General features: G+C 38.4%; 1 protein-coding gene across 4 annotated transcripts in view; it reads left to right on the top strand.

Annotated features, from left to right (window-relative positions):
* LOC121895926 (plexin-B1-like) overlaps positions 1–12,680 on the top strand; it is a 64,197-nt gene extending 51,517 nt beyond the window's left edge. For all 4 annotated transcript variants that reach the window (XM_042409479.1, XM_042409482.1, XM_042409481.1 and 1 more), the window contains 17 exons: positions 34–210; positions 1,280–1,428; positions 1,613–1,713; positions 1,823–2,040; positions 2,260–2,438; positions 2,555–2,621; positions 3,331–3,477; positions 3,822–3,996; positions 4,485–4,588; positions 4,754–4,838; positions 5,277–5,449; positions 6,654–6,814; positions 7,709–7,856; positions 8,146–8,210; positions 10,258–10,333; positions 10,502–10,576; positions 11,067–12,680. In XM_042409479.1, coding sequence (XP_042265413.1) covers positions 34–210; positions 1,280–1,428; positions 1,613–1,713; positions 1,823–2,040; positions 2,260–2,438; positions 2,555–2,621; positions 3,331–3,477; positions 3,822–3,996; positions 4,485–4,588; positions 4,754–4,838; positions 5,277–5,449; positions 6,654–6,814; positions 7,709–7,856; positions 8,146–8,210; positions 10,258–10,333; positions 10,502–10,576; positions 11,067–11,171 — 2,205 coding nt within the window. In that variant the 3' untranslated portion in view covers positions 11,172–12,680. The remainder of the gene's footprint in view (positions 1–33; positions 211–1,279; positions 1,429–1,612; positions 1,714–1,822; positions 2,041–2,259; positions 2,439–2,554; positions 2,622–3,330; positions 3,478–3,821; positions 3,997–4,484; positions 4,589–4,753; positions 4,839–5,276; positions 5,450–6,653; positions 6,815–7,708; positions 7,857–8,145; positions 8,211–10,257; positions 10,334–10,501; positions 10,577–11,066) is intronic.
* Positions 12,681–21,459: the final 8,779 nt, after the last annotated feature.

Raw genomic sequence — 21,459 nt, 5'->3', positions numbered from 1 at the left:
GTCATGCTACTTTATGTCATCTTTTCCTTCTAGGGAGAGAACCTGGATCTCGCCATCTACAAGCACGAGGTGGAGGCTCGGATAGGGGAGGGAGTGTGTTCGGTGAAGACCCTGACACACAACCACTTGTACTGTGAGCCACCAGCCCAGCAGCCTTCAGTCACAGCCATTAAGAAACCGGATGGCATGGACAGTCTGCCTGAGTTCACAGTGAGTAATAATACTAAGAAACTGGAATTCAAATTCGGTGCACATTTACATTCAGTGGGTAAAGGATATAGTAGTAAATCTGTGTAAAAGGAACAACAAGGTGTGCTTGTATTTAGGGCCTGAGCACCAAGTGGTGCGAAGGCGCTATAGTAATGCAAGGAATTATTATTATCCAAACGAATTGCATTTTTGAGTGGCTAAAGGTGCTCGAAAACTCACAAAACTTTGCACATGTGTCAGCAATGGTGAAAAACCTTGGGCATAGCTGTGGCAAAATGGCTTGATAGCGCCCTGACAAAATATCAAAGTTGAAGTCCCCACATAATGTTTCAAGTAGATATACCAAATTTGGTAGGCAGATGTAACATCTCCAGACTTAAAAAAGCCTCTTGGAGCCATACCGTAAACCCAACAGGAAGTCAGCCATTTTGAATTTACTGTACAATTTTTGTGCAGTTTTTACCATTTACAGGCATTGTACTTTACCAAACTCCACATAGAGAATTAACCAGAGCAACTTCAAATTTGGTCGGTGTCATCTAAGGACGTTTGCATGCTAAGTTATTAAGCTCTTGAGTTTTCATGAAACGTCCTTGACATGGTGTACCAGTCAATTTGCATATTTCGCCATGAAACAAGAAGTGATATTTAACTCCTTCATGCAACATCCGATATTAATGACAATGTATATGCATGTCAGGTGACCTCCACTAAATGTGTTACTGCATTAATGACCCACTTGTTTAGCACCGCCTAAACAAGGCAACAGGAAGCAAGCCTTATGTTACAAACTTCCTTTAATTTACATGTAATTTAAAGTGTGTGGTATACATTTGTAGCAACATAATGTACGTTTAGTTTTCTAGCACCACATAGTGGACATAGGAAATTATTGTTATCTCCAACATACAATGTCCAATATTCATGAAAATGTATATAGGTGTCTGTTGTACTCTGGTAAATGTATTGCTGTATTGTGCTGCTCCGCAATAACAACACTTCGACTCCCGCCCACACAAATAATGTCTGTCCTTTATTGTGTAAAAAGTCTGTCCTTTTTGCTTTCCAGGTGAAAATGGGGAACCTGAACTTCTCCCTGGGCAGAGTGCAGTACGACAGCCAGGCCCAGTCCACATTCCCCCTGGAGGCCCAGGTGGGAGTTGGGGTGGGAGCCTCCATAGTGGCTCTCATTGTGCTCATCATAGTCCTCATATACAGGTAAACACATACAGTACTCAATTATTTCACTTTATTTCCACTGACTTAACCTTATTGTCCTCAACAGACTGCATTGCACAGTAGGTTGCACACTTGAGGATCATACGTTTGTAGTCCTACTCTTACGTAGTAAGGCTTTATTTCTTGACCTAAATGATGCTAATTCATCATTGATGATTTTCAGGAGGAAGAGCAAACAGGCCATGAGGGACTATAAGAAGGTGCAGATACAGCTAGAGAACCTGGAGACCAGTGTGCGAGACCGGTGTAAGAAGGAGTTCACAGGTACCAATCCAGACATTCTCTACTACTTTAAACATAACATCAGCTCAATGCTGTCCTAAAATGAGGAAAATACTCAAACTGATGCTTTCATCTCTTTTCCTTCCCTCAGACCTGATGACAGAGATGATGGACATGTCCAGTGATCTGGTGGGTTCAGGGATTCCCTTCCTGGATTACCGGGCCTATGCTGAGCGCATTTTCTTCCCGGGTCACCAGGAGTCACCACTGAGACGAGATCTGGATGTTCCAGAAAGTCGAAGGCAGACTGTGGAGCAAGGGCTGGTTCAGCTGTCTAATCTGCTCAACAGTAAACTCTTTCTCACAAAGGTCAGCCAACAGGTTTATGTTTTTTTTTTCCTTAATTGAAGCAGGTTATTAAGTGATTTTTTAAAAATTTGTTACTGCAACAGATCAAGATTCTCAATTTTTTTTGGTGTAGAGACTGTAATGCAGATTTTCCATAACACTGTTTTTCCCAATAACTTGATGTCTCAGGTAGACAGGACAAATTTGCTTCACATCTTCTTATACCTGTTGTCCCTCCAGTTTATTCACACTCTGGAGGTCCAGCGGACATTTTCCCCAAGGGACCGGGCCTACGTGGCCTCTCTGCTAACTGTAGCCCTGCATGGTAAACTGGAGTACTTCACAGACATCCTGAAGACCCTGCTTAATGATTTGGTGGAACAGTATGTGGCCAAGAACCCCAAACTGATGCTCAGGAGGTGAGGAAAGGACCAAATATGTCAATTTCTGGAGTTATCCTTGTTAGTGGGTAAGGGGTTTCCTTTATCCATAGATTGTTATGTATTACTTATGTGTGTGCTTTAATTTTTTCCAGAACTGAATCAGTGGTTGAGAAGCTCTTGACAAACTGGATGTCCATTTGTCTATTCACCTTTCTGAGGGTATGTAGTGAAGTATTTTACACTTGACTAGAGGCCAATAACTTTAAGATGAAATTGTGAGACGCTTTGATTTTTCTTGTTATCCTCTAAAATACCACCTGAAATGACACTCGATATGAAGTAAATATTGTTTTACACACCCTCTGCCAGCGCACAATAAGCACAGGGCCATGTATCCTACACACACTATCTATTTTGTCGAAGTTATATTGATAATTATATTTCATTCACTACATTTTAGCTCTGTTTTACTCTGTGCATAGTATTAACATCAGACAATATTTAACTTTGAGGGTCAAAACAAACATCATACATGAATAATTTAAATAAACTATCACATACTAATTAAGTAATACAAATGAGAATCAAATGTATTGCAGAGACACACAGCTAATCACAGCACAAAAGTGAAAAATGTTCTACTCACACCACCGACTTCTTCTGGCCTTTAGTGAAGAGAAGTCATCAATCAAGTCATTGAAGTCAAACTTGGATTTTGAGAAAAAAAAAATTCTCCCTTGAAGTCAGATACAATCTTAAGGCAGAGTACATGTTGAGAAATGTTGACTGTAATACACAATCCAGCATTTTAAGCTAAGTTCATCAGGTGTGATAAAAGGTCTGAAGTGAAGTAATGGATGCCACTTGGTCAGGAGACCCATGGAATGACTCTTAAATTAATTGACCTTCCGTATTTATACTTGGCCAGGAATCAGCAGGGGAGTCGTTCTACATGCTGTTCAGAGCAATAAAGCACCAGGTGGACAAGGGACCCGTGGATGCTGTGACAGGAAAAGCCAAGTACACACTGAACGACAACCGGCTGCTACGAGAGGACGTGGAGTACCGCACCCTGGTTAGAACACACACATACATTATATACTGTATATTAACACAGCCAGGGTTAATTAATGTGTTTACAGTGTCAGTGAAATTCCATCTCCCACAGTTAGTTTATTACAGTATGTACTGATTTAAAGTCATGAACACACAATTATGGAAAATAATTGTGTATATTACTTAAAAGGCTGACTTTTATTTTTTGTTTTTCTTTGTTCTCTTTTGCAACTGCATACACATAAACATATTGGACTTAAGCTGACTTGTTCAGGCCATGCTCACACACAGTAATCATACATACAGTAGTGGTGTATGTTTTACATTTCTACCGGTAACCAGCCCTCCTGTACATCTCTCTAGACCCTTAATGTTGTGATGTTAAATGCTGTGGCCAGTGGAGGCACCACTTCCCAGACAGTGCCTGCCAAGGTCCTTGATTGTGACACCATCACCCAAGTTAAGGAGAAACTTCTTGAACAAACATGGAAGGGAACCTCATTTTCCCAGAGGCCACACATTGACTCGTTGCACCTCGGTAAGTGTAGTTTACTTCACCTTATCACCTTCTCCTTACCATCTTGATACAGTGATAAGTTGGCAGTAGATCTTGGGGAAGCATTTGATCATATTAAAGGATGGAAGTCAGCAGTGTTAGATGTTTTTCATACTTTCAACAAATCCCATGAAAAGAACAAAAGTAACAATGAATTGATCCTACTAACAAGTATTGTCTGTGTATTGAAAGCCTGATATATCTTATTCCTCAGTGCCATAGAGTTCCATTGTTGTCCAAAAACTATTAAAAGCTGAGAGCCACATTGTTGCACAGGATTACATGTTCTTTCATTACGCTACAATTTGGACTCAGTAAAAACAAAAATCCTCTGCACTGAATAAAAAATTTAACTTGTAGAGAAGCGACACGTGTGTCATATGTGCTTTTGTTCTAGTATCATTGAGACTCACTCTTAAATAATATATAATATGCAGTTTTATGAGTTTACACAAAGATTTTCCTTCCAGAGTGGCGTGCAGGCGTTGCAGGTCACCTAATCCTATCAGATGAGGACCTGACATCAATAGTGCAAGGCTCATGGAAGCGCCTTAATACACTGCAACACTACAAGGTCAGTGCAAGTCACACAAATACTAACATACACACACACATCAACTCAGTATGTGCAGAATAAAGCAGCTGTTAAAATAATTTCTGAAATTAGTCCACATTCATAAAATTCATGTGTTTCAAGGCCATTTTTTCCCCACTGTTGTGATACAATGGTGTAACACAGGTGCCTGATGGAGCAACGGTCGCCCTGGTCCCCAGGAACACCAAACATCACCTCCATGACAGCCATGACTACATGCCCGGAGAGAGTGAGTCTCATGCACACACACTCGTGTACACATGTCTTTATGTGTGCATAAGCAGCTGTATCAAGATGTAAGGGTAAGCAAATGTTGATCCATGCAGATCCTTATGCAGTCAGCTGAACAGAGTCTAAATAACCAGGAGAGGTCGCTGTTTGACTGTGTATATTTACAGCATGTTACACTGGTTGAGGTGAAGGGTGAAGCTTAGAGTTAGTCTTAAACAAATTTCACTGTAGCAAAATAAGCAATATTATTGAAGATACCTGTATTCTTTGGACCCTTTTGTGCTCCTAATAATATAATGATTGTCACATTAAGAATTTGTGTTTGTAGTCACAAAAATCCACCTTGGTTTCACACAGTTTCAAAGCACTGACATCACCTGAACGGGAGTTAACCAACAGAAATATACTCATGCGACGGTTTGCTTCCTCCTATCAGAGACCCCTATGCTGGATGATGGGGAGGAAGGAGGAGTGAGGCTTTGGCATCTAGTGAAAGCGAGTGAGGAGTCCGAGCTGCCCAAGCACAGGAGAGGCAGTCTGAGGGAGAGGGGCGGAGAGAGAGCCAAGGCTATCCCCGAGATCTACCTCACACGACTGCTTTCCATGAAGGTAACAGAGAGAATGCGAGTGGTGTCATTCAGTAATGGTGGTACTCACTCACATTTGAAAAGTTGTGATGTTCAGGTCAAAATTATCCGTTAAAAACGTCCACTAAAATAAACTCTCTGTATTAAAAAATTGGTTCTTCATTAGGAACTCCGGCTTATTTTCTATGAAGAACATTTATCACAGTGTATATTGACACACACAGTATCCCCCTACAAATGTATGTCTTTAATCTGGTGTTGATAAAGTTTAAATTCCCATATTTGTCACTCACATCTGTTGTGATGTTAGACATGACACACGGCCTCCTGTAATAATTTATTCACCTCATATAGCCTGGGACAAGAGCTCCTCAAATGGAAGATGACAACAAAAATGTGGTGCTGTAGTACACTACACAGAGATGGAGAGTTTAGTGGCCACCAGCACTGTAAGGCAGTGATCACACTGGATCATAATGGCTCAAGAAGTATGGACAATTTATAGAGCCGCAGCAAATAAAAACCTTGCCATGGCCACTTCATGTCTTTTACAACAGACTGGATGGTTTGGCAAACAGTGCTTTTATGATCTGGATGGTTAGGCAAGGCACTGATAACACCTCATATACAGAGCAGACAACATGTTCCTTGACAAAAAAAAAGTATAATACTTTACCCTTTAGGTTCCAGAAAAATTACATTTTGAAAATAAATTATGTTATCTATTATATTTGCTACCAATATACAGTGTGTGATATATTTAAATGCACATTTTTATGTCTGTTTTGACTTCGAATGCCAATTATGTCCTGGCTGAAGGTATGGTACACAAAGAAATCAATACATTTCAACATTCACATGGAAATTTTGACACTTAAAAAACGAATAAATTATCCAAATGTATGAGACAGAAGGATATAGAGAAACAGAAACTTTACATCGGCAGAGTAGGAATCATTCACAGGAGATGCCTCCATTTTTGCTCTAAGGGAGCAGAAAGTCATTTTGCCATAGATTTGCACTGACGCTTATCAGCATAAAGAAATAATTAATTTGGTTGTTTACACATGGTTGCTGTAAGTTATTTGTCCAACAGTAAACAAGTAACTTAGACTCCACTGTCCAGCTGCAGAATGGAATATAAACTTTTTAGCTTTTGTTTAATGAGAGCATCTTTTCTTTGTTTCATGCTTTATTTATCTGTTTGACTCTGTCTGCTGTCTCAGGGCACTCTGCAGAAGTTTGTGGATGATTTATTCACTGCGATCCTCAGCACCAGTCGTCCCGTACCTCTGGCAGTCAAATACTTTTTCGACTTGTTGGATGAGCAGGCTCTGCAGCACAACATCACAGACCCCGAGACCATCCACATCTGGAAAACCAACAGGTACCTGGCCCAGCAGCAGCTTAAAAAAGGTTGTTTGGAGACAGAGTTGGAAGACAGGATGGGTCACAGGCCAACTCCTGGTGGGCCGCCATGTGAGAAAAGTTATAAACTTCAAGGGGAATTTCATCTAAAGGTTTAAGAACCTCTTGTGTCAGTAAAGTCTACCCACACAGAGCATATGGACAACAGTGCATATGCAGCAATGCATCGTACAGACCGACGTGTGCATCAAACTGTTTACTTAATCCCACTTCTGTTGGGAGGCAGGTTCAAAACAGAGAAGAAAATAAACATAAAATCATATGCAGATTGTATGTACAAGCATTTTGTTCCAACCCTCATGTGCTGTGTGTATTTGTGTTACCATGATTACAAAATTATTTTGCACCAATATATGAGCTTTTGTATGTGTTATCAGAAGATGCCTTGTTATATTTTTGATGATAAAAAATATAAAAATGAACTAACCGTAACTAACTGCATGGCTACATGGCTCACACCGTTCACTTAGATGATCGCTCTTAGTAGTTCACAGTCAGCACATGAATTTAATAATAGTTTGGCTTTTGAATTCATCCTAAAATCACCCACAGGACTTTGTGACAGTCCTGTGGGTGGTCCGCTTTGTTTTCACACCACAAACACCACAGAGCTGATTAGTCTGGTTGTTTAGACAGCCCAAACAAAGCGCACTCAGTTCTTTGAACCAAATCAAACAGGTTAGTCGTGAAAGCCCCCTTAAAGAACCTTCTTGTGTTTCCTGGTTGCAATCTGAAGAAAAGATTCATAAAAGCATCTTTTTTCTCTGCTACTCATGTAAATATTCTGTCTTAACATACATTGTAAGCAGCAGATCTGTATTTTACTTGTGCATCCACTTTCTTCTCTTACCAGTTTACCACTGCGGTTCTGGATCAATATCCTGAAGAACCCACAGTTCATCTTTGATGTGCAGACCTCAGACCATGTGGATGCTGTGCTGTCTGTCATTGCCCAGACCTTTATGGATTCCTGCACCATCGCTGACCACAAACTGGGACGGGTGAGCTAATCATCCTAAGGCACTATAGAACAGTATTATTTCATATCGTTGTAGCTACACTATTAAATAAACAAATCCAAAAACCACTATACCAGTACTATAAGGTATAATTATATTACTGCACTTTAGCACAATAATATGACACACTAATACCATTAAGAGTTGTTCAATACAGGAAATATTGAAGATGCATTCCAAAGCCAAAGAAAGGCTTTGGATAGGGAAGTTTTATATTACCCGTTTTTATGATATTCAGGACACGTTTTCCCCATTTGTCTTCCTTGCACAGGACTCTCCCATCAACAAGTTGCTGTATGCCAGAGACATCCCGCGCTACAAACAGATGGTGGAGAGGTAGGAATATGGCAGCCAGTCGCCCCACTGACCCCAGGCATAAAAAACACTCTGGAAAAGAGGGGAAGGGGGGGGAGAAGGAGAGAGGGAGGCCTAGGACAATCTGTCAGTGCCAGACAGAGGGTAGACTAAGCCTGCAAGGCTTCCATGCATGGATGGTCTGAAAGCAGACTGCTACACTTACTACTGTCTGCTGCACATTAAACTCTGCAGATTACGCTGGTGATGTATTAAAGCTTCACTAGACAAGATTTTTATGTAACAAATATGCCTGTTTTATAAGCCTTGTTAGACTTTTAAATCTAATTTACAAAAGATGGCTGCCGCAGAAAACGGTGTTGTTCTTTCTCTGCAGCACTCTGTAGCAAAGTACTGTATGATTAATTACATTTATTCCCACTTACATATAGTATATGCTTCAGATTCATCTTATTTACTCAAATGAAATTAAACCTGAATCAATAGAGACTGTGCACTCGCCAATGTTACATATTTTACCTTTCTCTGGATTTCAGTCAGAGTTGCACAGTACTTGTCATGGTGTGTAAAATGATCTTCATGTCTAAAAATCAGTGGATTGTTTTAATGAACACATCTAATTTTTGTTCTATGACATATTTATCAGTTTCACTTTCTCTGCTTTGTCTTAGACACACTGCAGTTTGTGGGTAATTTATTAACTGCGATAGCAGGGACAGTAAACATGATTACTGAATACCCTAAGAGTAACTTAACAGAAACTGAAATATAGTATACCCACAGTGTGGACAGTACACCCTGACATCACTGCTGGTTGTAGCCTGAGGTGCAACGGATCTTAAATGAATAAAGACATCAGTGTAAGAATGCCTTTATGCCTGGTATTACTTACAGAAAGTTACCTCTCACTGCCAAGTCTGCCCAGAGTAACTTTATATTAAGAATATTAACCTCAATATAGCAATTTTTTTTCCAGTTATTGTCATTATCATTTGTTTCATTAGCAGCACAAACACCACATCTCTACAGTAAAACATCTGTTGTAGCTTATATTTAAAGCTGCTCGAACCAATATTGTATCACTAATGGAAAAAATGACTAATGTGTAATAATGTCAATATAATGTGAAAGAAGTCGCTTGTAGTGATGAGGCGACAGAGAATTATCACTCAACTCTGCAGCTCCCCTCATCTATGCGGAGCATTTTAGTGTCTTTCAGCTCATTGTTTTGGTTTCACAGCTCCCAGCTTTACTGTTTGATTCAGTCTAACACCTCTCATCACTGTTATTTCTGACTACAGGAGGCTGACATTCTGGTGAGTTAGTGAACCAAGTGGAGAATTTAGCAGACAAAGAGCCAGATATTTCCCTCCAAAACATAACAGAATATTGGATTTATATTTGTCAGGTCACTTGAAAACAAGACTCCAAATGAATGCTAATATTTCTCCATGTCTTCTGGATGTGTAAATAGGTGACTGTTTGCTAACATGTTTCACTATATCAACTTTATAAGGTGATAATATGTGAGTGTTGTGTTGACAGCATGTTGTGCTGCCCCCAAAAATCAATTAATGCAAGTTTAAGCTAAAAATATTATAGGTATGAATTAAACATGTGCCATTATCATATTGAATCACACATTTATTAGCAACTGCAGTTGCAAAAAACATGATACAAACACTGATTGAGCAAACAACATTTAATATGTTATGGTTATTTGCTCAATGAATATAAATTGAGACAGCACTATTTGTCTGACAAACTGACCTGAGTTTGGCTCTGCTGTGACATAAATAGCTCTGCTTTTTATAAAACTCTGTTCCTCTACCCTCATTCAATTTGTAGTACGGTTGTTTCACATCACTTTGTCTGTGGACATATGTTCTCTCTGCAGTTTGCGGTCAGGATGAGGTTAGGGGGCTTTGTATGACAGATGCTGTAAAATAGTGTAGGGTATTTAAAATAAAATAGAGGACAAGAATAGAGACAGTGTTAATTTTACCAATCATTCCTCTCTTTATCTCCATACAAATTTATTCATCTCTTCCCTCTCCTCTCCACACAGGTACTATGCAGACATCCGTCAGACCATCTCTGCCAGTGACCAGGAGATGAACTCAGCTCTGGCAGAACTCTCCCGTGTATGTCACCCGCTCTTGTTTTCCCACTTTGCAAAAATAACGTTTTTCTTGCCTAACAAGCTATATGTGGAGTTTGAGATAAAATATGAATGGTAACTATTGCGGTTTTAACAGGCCCCCCCCAACCCGATGTTTCTTCACTTCTCTATTTTTATTCTCCCAATACAGAATTATACTGCTGAAGTCAACTGTCTTGTGGCTTTACATGAGCTGTACAAGTACATCAACAAATACTATGATCAGGTGAGTGTCACTAAAGTGCAAGTATGTATGTACTGTATGTTGTGCTGTTGTTGCATTTTAATCTAGATTACATGTACAAACATCAAGTCCCTGTAAGCACTGGGCAGTAGTAATGCAGTACCATTGTAGGTAAATATTAATTTAAACACTAAACATTAATTTAATATGAAACACACAATTTAATCCATTCCTTACACTTGCTCTTGTGTTTTTGGTTTTTGAAATGCTGAATATCACTCTAACTGGAGCCCGCATGAGCACACAGCTTGGGCATGTTGAGAAATCCAAACTTTGACAGACCTGCCATCCCCAGTTACAGTTGCTAAGCTATGATAAGACAATTACATCAGGGAACGGTCAATAACATAGGTGTCCCTCAAATCCTACTTCCACTCATAAAAGGATAAGTCCATTATCACACAATACTTCATACAGGTCTATTTAAGTAATACGTAACAATTTTCATCCAACTCTCTCCATCTTCTGTCAGATTATCACAGCCCTGGAAGAGGACTCAACAGCCCAGAAGATGCAGCTTGGCTACAGGCTCCAACAGATTGCTGCTGCTGTAGAAAACAAAGTCACAGACCTATGACCCCCAAGGACGAGATAGATTCTTCTGTTAACCTTAAAGACATAGTTGGGAAAAGGTCCTGTCTCCTGGAGAGAAAAAACAACATTCTTTTCTACACAGAGGACAAAGGATCATTGTGGCACATAATGTGATTTTGCTGTCATTTTGACAGACTGATATAATCTCAAGAGGATTGCTGACACTGGCCATGTTTCCTGTCCCATGTCTGGGACGTAAGACTCCCTATAAATTTCCACAGGTCTAACACTGGGAGTTGCTCTGAGGGGGAAAAAAAGGAGAACATGTGAAATCAAGCACATCAAAACAAAGGAACCTCCTCTGAACTTTGATATCTTTCGCAAAGGATTTCCCACTTTGTTTAATTCAAATTAAAGGGAGACATAATATGAAAATAAATTGTTTTGTTTTTCCTCTGACTCTGTCTTGATGGACTTGAAGATTTCTTTGACAAACTGCACAGAACATTCCTGCAAGTTTACAGCTACAGTTATTAGCCTTCTGCTGAGGAATGAAAAACATAGGCTGGCTGGATGAAGAAACGGTGAACATGGAGGAAAAGGGAAAAGGTGGAGTTGAACATTAACATGGACAGCCGTGGAGTTTTCTACCACATTACGTCGAAGTCTTACATAAGGGACAAACAGATAATGACACTGTCAAAGTGCTGTGGAGGCCTAAATAGCCGTTCATCGTATCTGAAGGATGTTTTTTCATTCTGCTTTTAGCTTCCTTAAATCATTCTTCCAAGTCTTACTCTATGCGAGTTCAGTTAGCTGTTATTGGACAGTTTGTAGTTTTGTGTGAACAGTTTCCCAGGACAGGCTTTCTTTTTCATTTTTTCAGCTTTTCATTGCCAGTTGTCCTTTAACTGTTATTTATAGATGCTGCCTTATGTAGTTGGAACTGAAAACCAGTGTTTTGTAAGTGTTGATTTTATTAGTACATACATGAATACATTCAACCTGCTTTCTCATGTTGACCAACTGCTATTGTGAATGTTTCTGTTGATTAGCTAATATTTTGCAAATGTTTATACATTTTTAAACAATTGTAAAAATTTGTTTAATACATTTGTCCCCATGACCATTTAGCAGAGGTTCCTATAGCTGTTTTATAAACTGATCCGTCCTTATAACAGTACCATGAAAGTAAAATCTACACATAATAAACCATATCTAGACAAAATTAACACTATTATAATCTAATCCCATTTAGTGAAAAGACATGATCTTATTGCTCATGCAAGCCTGACTTACTAGGAAATAAGTAAATTTATGAATGAATGAATAAATAAATAATAATAATAAATGTGCAAAGGAACTGAAAAATATGACAGTTAACAAATTCTCCAGTTTTTATTTTATCCTTTGCTGCCACTTAAAAAAAATCCTCAAGTATGGAAATTAAGGGGAGTCAAGCAACCACCATAGGTTGTCTTTGAAAAAACAAAAGTGTAAATCCTGAGGTGACTGTAAAATAAATAATGTGTAATTAAGTCACTACACATTTATTTGTTTATTGTCATTTGTCTATTTGTGCATTTTATATATTTATATATTTGTTTTTAGCCATGCTGGCAGCATCGCTTATGGAAGACAATACTGGTGTGTCAGTGAGGTGATCCCTCACCGATATTCCACTCAAGATGAATTGTAATAACTTTAGCAATCCGCTGACTTTTCAATTAGTGCCATTATCAGGTCAAAATTTTGTTTGTAATACACCAAAGTTTGTCCAATACTTTGGTTTATTACCTGAAAATAATGACATTCCAATCAGTCTCAGCTTTACTTGTGTTACTTGTGTTACTTGTGTTACTTGTGTACTTGTGTTTAGTGGGACTTTGCACTGATGAAAACACTGCTGATGTTTAAACCATTTAAATTCTAATTAGCCAATGTTTGAACACTAACACACTTTACTAAGATGGTCATCATGGTAAACATTATACCTGCACATCAGCATGCTAGCATAGTCAATTTGTCACTGAGAGCATGTTAGCACGCTAACATTTGTACTTTACACGAAGTAACTCTATACCAAAGTAAGCGTCACATAGCTGCTAGCATGGCTGCAGACACTGCATCTTGTCTATTAACTGTATGTCTTGTCAATTATTCCATCATTCATTTATTTATTTTCTGATGAGTCTGGCAGGTTTGATCCTCCATATTGCTAAGATGTTTTGGAAAAACATTTTTTCAGCTCTTGTCCAGTACTAAATATACTCTTATTTTTGGACTTACGGCTTTTCATGTGACCCTTACCCCAGTGAAGTGCTGTCTCTTCCTCATGGTCACTTAACTACAGCGAAGCCAGTCATTTCAGCTTCACCTGCAAATGCAGTCTGTAAAAAAAGCCCATTCAATGTTAGAGCCCTTTCTAGGTTGAGGGAAATCAAGGAAACTGCTGCCTCCACTGGATGTGGACAGTTGTTAGAGCAGAATTGCTGCTAGTTATCAATTTCTCACTAAACAGCTGAATCCACATGTTTTGCCCTTATTTAAAGCTTTAATTTCAGTTTATATTTTGGAGTCTTACATGGATGCCAGATCTGAACAGAGCAACACTGCACTTCTTAATCTTTTTACAAATTCTTCTTTTTCAGATCTCTCAAGACTAAAATCAGATTAGAAAATACGGTTATGAAACAAAGGTGCCTGCGCTCCCTGTCTTTTATTAGTTTTTTTCCAATTTAATTTATTGTTTATTTATTTTGTTACATATGTTGTTGGGTAGTATTTTCAGATATAAAAATATTCATGGCCTTCCCAATCAGATGTTACATCTGATTTTCTTTGTTTTTTGTTTGTTTGTTTTTTAAGAAAAACCAAGAGCCTTTGTTATTTTTGTACATTTTGGTGTTTGTTTGTTTGTTTGTTTATCTACTCTCAAGATAGTTGTGAGTTGTCATAAATCAAAATCAAATTTGCAGTCAGCTGTTGTAAAATTCTGGTACAGTTTCCAGTCTCCATTTTAATTTTGCAAGCAATCACCATGCACAACAAAAAAAAGTTATGACCATGCTTTGCCATGCACATTAGTGTTACTAGTGGCTTACTTGCAAAATCAGTTCAGATGTTTTTCCATTTTCCTGTAGATACATACTGTTCTTAAGTAATCCTGACTTTAGCACTCTCTAACTAATTGATAGGATGAACCTAACAACAACTTAATGTGATGTGATGCAATAAAGTGGTCCCAATGTTAACAAATGTCTGTAGTTATTATTATATTGTGCAATGGATTCTGAAAATAGCTCGTCCTTTTTGTTAGTTCATTTGTGTTTCTGTCTGTTGATTGCTAAACATATATAATTCCTGCCTTTTTTATTTCAGTTTTGATTGGCTCGGGCTATAATCTTTCATGTTTTTCCTTTTTCCATTTTTGCTTATTGTAATTAAACTTGGGGAAATGATTTGACCATTACACTTCAGCATTTATAAATGCTGAATGGATAGCAGACAATTTGTCTTGTCTTGTTTTGAAAAAGCACAGGTGTGACCAATAACAGCTCCATTGCCAAGTATGCCAGAAAGCCATGCCACTGAGCCACCATGCACAATAACAGAGGCTGTGAACCAGCCCTGGTACACCTAAAAGAGATTTGGCCATTGTTAATGTTATTCTTTACACCTGGTTTGTGGACAAGGCAATATAATAATAGAACATGTCTGCCTTGAGAAAGTTCTACAAAAGGTCAAAACAAGGTACTATTTGTTGCTGATTGGTCATGAGAGAGAGTGTATCAGGAGGGATGGCATGTTTATTGTTGCATAACAATGCCTGTAAAAAATCAAGTTGACCCACTGTCAGTTCTAGGTCTTTTTTAAGGCAAACAATTTGACATGTCACAGCAGCAAAAACATAGGTGTAACTAATGATATAAATGAATAGCTCCAGTCAGTTTTGTTGTCAGTAAGTCACACCCATGAGACAGCATGCACAATACCTAAACCTTGCCACCAATACGCCTAAATGGAGTGCAGTCATTATTAATGTTATGAGTTACACCTGTTTTGACAGGTCAACATTTTTGTTTGAGAAAGGTCTTTAAGAGGTCAAAACAAGGTGATTGACTGGCTGTGAGAGCATTGTGATGGATGGCATCTGATGTTGCATGACAATGCCAATGAAAGAAGAGAAAAAGGAATACTTTTATTTCAGCAGGCAATTTGACATGTCATAATGAGGGGAAAGCAGAGGTGAAACTAATAACATTAATGAATAGCTCGGGTCCATTTGCAGTATGTGTGTCAGTAAGCTCTGTCAGTGAGCCAGTATGCACAACAACAGCATGCAACTAAATAGAATACAGGTATTATTATTATTATTAGTTATACCTGTGCTTCTCCTGCTTTAACATGTCAAAATGTTAACTATGAAAAGCCTGTTTTAAAAAGAGGTATGTCTGTGATGTGTTTTAGAAAGACATCAAGTTTGTTGTTACTAATAGATGAACTTTCTAGTTCTACTTCTCTGCTGCGTTTTCTATTTCCTGTCATCAGTGAGCCAGGCCGCAGACTCCATATTTGGACATCCTCTCTCAGTGGTGTCTGGGAGCGTGAACACCTGTCACACACAGCTGGTAATGCTATACTTATATATGCACGGGTCTCTAGATGACGTTATGTTGGCATCCCAAACAAAACAATTTTCATGTCGTGTTCTGGCCAGAGACAACAGTTAAAAGTATCATTAGTATCAGTTAAAACACTGAGGATCAGCTAAACATCCAATCAGTCAGTGTGTGAGTTATCTGGGGACAACTGTGTCTTTGTTTGTTTTCTCATGACTGGAGGGTGATAAAATCTCAAATTTGTGAAATCTACCCACCCTTGAAAGTGTTTAATGTGTGTGTGTGTGTGTGTGTGTGCATTCAACCGTTAAACCACAGACAAGCAGGATCAGTGTGTGTGTCTTAAATTAGCAGCAGCATCACAGCAAATGAATGCAGGTCACGTTTCTGTCCATGTTGGACAGGGGTGGAGGGTCAGATAGGCCAATCCGAAGGTCAGGGAGAGTGTGAGTGCATGTAATTCCTTTCAAAATTCCAACGATAGCTATGATCCTCTGCAACGAGCCTCAGAAAGCCTTGTCCTGAGAATACAAAAGCAGAAAATATGTATCATGCTCTTAAAAGTACCTGCACACCAACAGGTGTCAACGTTGTTGCCTGTATTTTTTTCAATGTACGCACAATGGCAACTTTGCCTCTGACCCTCACAGCAGCGGCAGAGGGAAGCCATGAGGCTGCCGCTCTTAAGGAGTGCGGTTTGCCGCTTCAACAGAAATTGAGCATGATCAAACTTAAGGGTTTAAGATGGTCTGAAATTAGGGTTGGGGCCAGAACAAGCTGTTCTTTAGATGTGATCAACAAAATCTTAAAACTATTTGTAAATCTGACTGGTATCCTGTGTTGGGATGCTTAATTTGGAGTGATGTAGTAGTCTCTACATTTGGAACCAGTTAAAACTCTGGTGCAGTATTTTGCACAAGCTTTAGAGAGTGATTTTCAGTTTTTGACTTGCAATATAATGATTGAATTATGCAGAATATACAGTTTAAAATTAAAAACAAACAACAAATATACAACATAATGTGATTAAATCCTTATCATCAATACAGTGAAAATTCTTTAAATTACTGATCATCTAGCCTATCAGTAGAAACTGAAATCTTGGTGCAGATGGCCAAAATTAGTTTAACATAATTATGTATGGATTTCTTTATTATGAATATATAATCTATTTACAAAGCAGTCAAAGTATGTATACACGCTTCACTGACGCCCAGGGTTGGGGAAAATAGACTTCGACTTCTTCTTCTTCTTCAGTTTTATGCTGTATCTATAAAAGCACCAACAAACTGAATTTCAGCATGACACTGTTGATTTTGCTGTAGATTAATAGCAACCCTGCATTTGCTCAGTAGTACTGGAGGGAAGGACATTGAAAATATCTCAATGACTCCCCCTACTTCGTCCATCGACTCAGCAATTGAAATGGGGAGTCAAAGGTAATGCACTGTCCGACGCACGTCCATCAGCAGCCCATGACTCCTATCCACTAACATTTGATTGGTGTCTTTACTATTTTCTTGCTATCGGGATTTTCTAAAAGGTCTGACTTAGAATCTCCCTGTAAGAATCTTAGTTATCAATGGTTTAAGATCTGGGTAGGTTTTGGTCACTTCATAATTAGTTGATCTAGTTTTATATCAAGTGTTTAAGTACTATTTGGATTCTGGTTTTCGGATCGATCTTGTAACTCATAGTATTTATTTTTTTGTATTCATTTTCTGTTTATTTTTTTAGGACACATCTTCAGTAGTGCACCTCAGGATCACCGGATGTTTCTGCCATTATCACTAGACATCCTCATCCAAGGGAGGCCCTGCCGAGGTTGGTCGAGCCCGGGGTGTGTCCCATAGCCAATTGATTGGAGTTGTAACTGTCGTTCTTTCGGTAAGTCGGTCCAGGTAAGTAAAAGGAGTTACTAAGATCGGTCGGTATTTAAGTTAGAAGATAGGTATTAGTTGTTGAGGTGCTAATTGTTCCTACAGTAAGTATTTAAGGTAAGTAGGTATCTTTTAGGTAGGTATTTCTATCACGGTAAGTATTGAGGTAAGCATTAGGATAATGGTAAATAGGGTAGCTATTAAGGTCAGTATTGGAGGTAAGTATTGGCACAGCGGTAAGTCTTAGAATAAGGTAAGTAAGGTAGGTATTACTGTAGGTTAAGGTAGGTCCCAGACTAACTTAAATTATTAAGGTAAATATTAGGGTTAAGTATTAAGGTAGGAGGGAGGTGAATGTTGCGTTGCATTTGGGTACATAGTTAATCAAGCAATTCTGAAGCTAATTGTATAGGGAAATTTTGGGCTGAGGCCCTAGAGCGAGAGTAGGTAGGTCTAAAGGTAAGTTAAAGGTTTCTTAGGTATTTTGGAAGTCTAAGAGATTGGATCCTTCCAGGCTGTGGTTGACTCGTCCTCCAGAGTTTCTTTAGGTTCTATGGGCCATAGGGTTGTCCTAGGTCCCGGTGCATCCACGGCCTAGCCACCTAAGCTGGACTACGGGATGGAGAACTTAGGGGTTGTGAGAAAATTTGAAGGAGACACAGGGGGGCCGCATACTTACCACCTGACCGCCGCAGGCTATTTGTTAACGGGTTAGGTTGCCCTAGCCTGGCCAGTCAGGTCTGAAGATCCTCGGTTTCGTGACTTTTAAAACCGGGTTGTGGAGCCTGTGTCGCCTGTGTTCCATACACTGCACGACCCAAGGAATTACTGTTTTTAAGCTAACAACTAAGCAAAAGTAGTGGTTTGTAAGGCAATTTCCTGTGCCCCGTAAACCGCACGACCCCAGGAAATGCATGCTATCTGAGAGAGCCTAATTTGTAGATTAGGATTTTGTAGAAAACTAATTGTTAAAAAGGCAAGATTCTGTGTTCCATACACCGCACAACCACAGAACTTGCCATTCTAGATCTATGGAAAGAAATTTTTCTACGTATAAAATGAAAAAGATGCTGTTTTTAAGAGCAATTTCCTGTGCCCCGTACACCGCACAACCCCAGGATATGCCATTATACTCACCATTATACTGCAGGAACAGAAATCAGTGTCATACTGAAATTCAGTTTGAAGGTGTTATTTTCTACTTTTACAGCAAAATACTGTTACAAGCAGTGTAAATTAACAGTAACTTGTGTATTACTGTTAATTTGAACTTTTCACAAGTGGCATACTTACAGATTTTTACCGTAAACAGCAAAATGTACGACATACTACTCGACACACTATTGTGTAACTGACTACTAACAGTGAGGACTACAGTGAGTTTCAATTAACAACAACTGAATACTCAACAACTAGTCAAATCACTTGTATGTAAGTGCATAGTCTATTGGCAGAAACAAACACATTACTGTTCTTGGTTTGTGTGGTACCCGTGTTGGTGAGGAGCTTGGTGGCCTCCAGTACCTTCTCTGTGTAGACTCCAAGTTCATAATTATCCATTTCAGAAGTGACTGGGTGGAAAACTCCGGCAGCATAGCCTCGAACAGCCCCAGCAGTGCGATCCAAACCATCAACATCTTTCTCCTGCAGAGTGATGACACTTATTCACGTCCTCTAGCATGTGGTTCTCTGGGACATAAACAATGATGCAGTTAGTTGTATATATGTTTTTAGTCAACCACCTTGTTGCAAACATGCCACGTGCCTGCCTGGATACAAAGGTTAGAAGGTAGTGCAGGAATATATTCATTTTTTTTTAACCTGAGACATGCTTTAACCAAAGATGGAACATGTCACTGTTGAGTAGATTTGGTTTGTCAAAGACACTAGTAGAGCAATAAAATAAGCGCAGCAGAAACGTCAGTTCGGACCACTGTGTTAAACTAACTGACTGCTAACAGTGAGGACTACGGTGAGTTTAAATTTTAGATATTTTTTCCACAAACCTTGTTACTTGACATAATTACTCAAACAGTATTTACAACAGTGAATATACAGCCATTTGAATTGTGACCTCAAATGTTAAGAAAAATTATATAACTTCAAAGTGTTTCTTTCAAACCATGTCTCACTTTATTAACATTATAAATGAATGATGCTAAACATTTGTACATAATTATAAATTAATGGAACAAAGCATAGAGTTTATTCAGGTAGTTAAACATTCAAAATTCATTTAAAATGTAAACATTCAAACAAGTAGTGTAGTCTGTCTGAATATTGTACACAAATAAAGACAAAATATATCAAAATACTAAGCTAAATAATTTGGTTTGGGATATAAATAGCTTGACTCAACCAGTGAATACTGAACTGTTACTATTGAACATACTCTATGTTTGTATGCTAAGTCCTTCATATATTTTAAGTTAACATCCGTTGTCATTTATTTTTCCTCGTAGGCTCAAGTGAAACATGAGTGCTGAGGTTCCTTGAGCTTCAAAGAAATCTCGGTATGATGTATGCTGAAATACTGTTGGTATTGCTTGAATTATTCCAACGATTATTTCTTGACTCATCAATTAATTGTGTTGTCTATAAACTGTCAAAGTAAGAAAATACACCAATTTTAGTGTCATTTGCAGAAGCCCAAGGGAACTTCTTCAAATGTCTTGTTTCGTCCAACCAACAGTCCGAAACCTTGAGATATTCAATTCACAGTGATGTAACATAAAGAAAAGCAGCAAATCCGCATATTTGAGAAACAGGAACCAACACATTTCTGGCATTTTTTCTTGTGAAACAATTCTATAAAATTACGATATTATTACTGATTAATTTTCTATTGATCAACTTTATCAATTTAGCATTGTAGCTCCACTTCAAACCCTGTCCATATTACATTTGAAGTTTTTACTTGACTGTTATTTTGTAAACTAATCAAAAGTTCACATTCCTGTGTTTTGTGCATGTCTAGGACTAAATCACTCACTCACCCGAAAGCAGCTATTGTATTGATAAGTCAGATAAATATTTACATTTTGTATTTAAAAAGTCACTAAAGCATTTCATTGTGAAGTCCTTGTTAACTGGAATAATTAGCAATTAGGACTGTAAAACAAATTATTTCATATTTTTTAATAAATCTGTTCCCGCAGGATCAAATTGACTGACATTGCCCTTTATACAGCAATCAGAGGTATGTTTTAAATTTGATTTTCTCTGCATCAGGAGTAGTATATTTGTATTGAATTATTCAAGAATATGTAGACTCAGTGCTTTTTATGTACTGAGCTATTACCAGACTGAATATCTGTCTGAACCCTGTTCAGACCAAAAATGGTCTGTATTAGTGTTGGCATGTTGCTTCAGGTAGCAGTGATGATACAAGAAGTCCAGTTGGAGGGATAGATCCATGTGTTTTGAGACTATTCAGATGCCAAAACAGTGCATCGCACTTTATAATACTGCAAGTCAGTATTTTACAACCCTGGCAAGTTTGTAAAGTCTGGAAACATGACTGCAAACATTTTTATACATATAATTCTCAAACACTGGCTTGGGCAACTATGGTTGTTTACAAAAAAATAGGAACATAATAATTATATTCTTTTTTGGAAATTACATTAGTTGAACAAAATGTTCATGAAAATGAGATGCACTGTGGCCCTTCGTAGTCTCCCGGTGTATCAGTGCGAGGGGTCTCTGAGTTCTTCAAGACCAGCAGTGTAACTTCTCAGTACACTCACAGAAATGTCAATATCTATCAGTACAGTGTTGACATAACATATTGTATGGGAAAGGAACTTGAACGCTTCCTGTAGCATTC

The sequence above is a fragment of the Thunnus maccoyii genome, chromosome 4 (assembly GCF_910596095.1).
Source record: "Thunnus maccoyii chromosome 4, fThuMac1.1, whole genome shotgun sequence".
NCBI classification, from domain to species: domain Eukaryota; kingdom Metazoa; phylum Chordata; class Actinopteri; order Scombriformes; family Scombridae; genus Thunnus; species Thunnus maccoyii.
The sequence above is the reverse complement of the archived record's forward strand: the minus strand, read 5'-3'. Positions and strand labels throughout refer to the sequence as shown.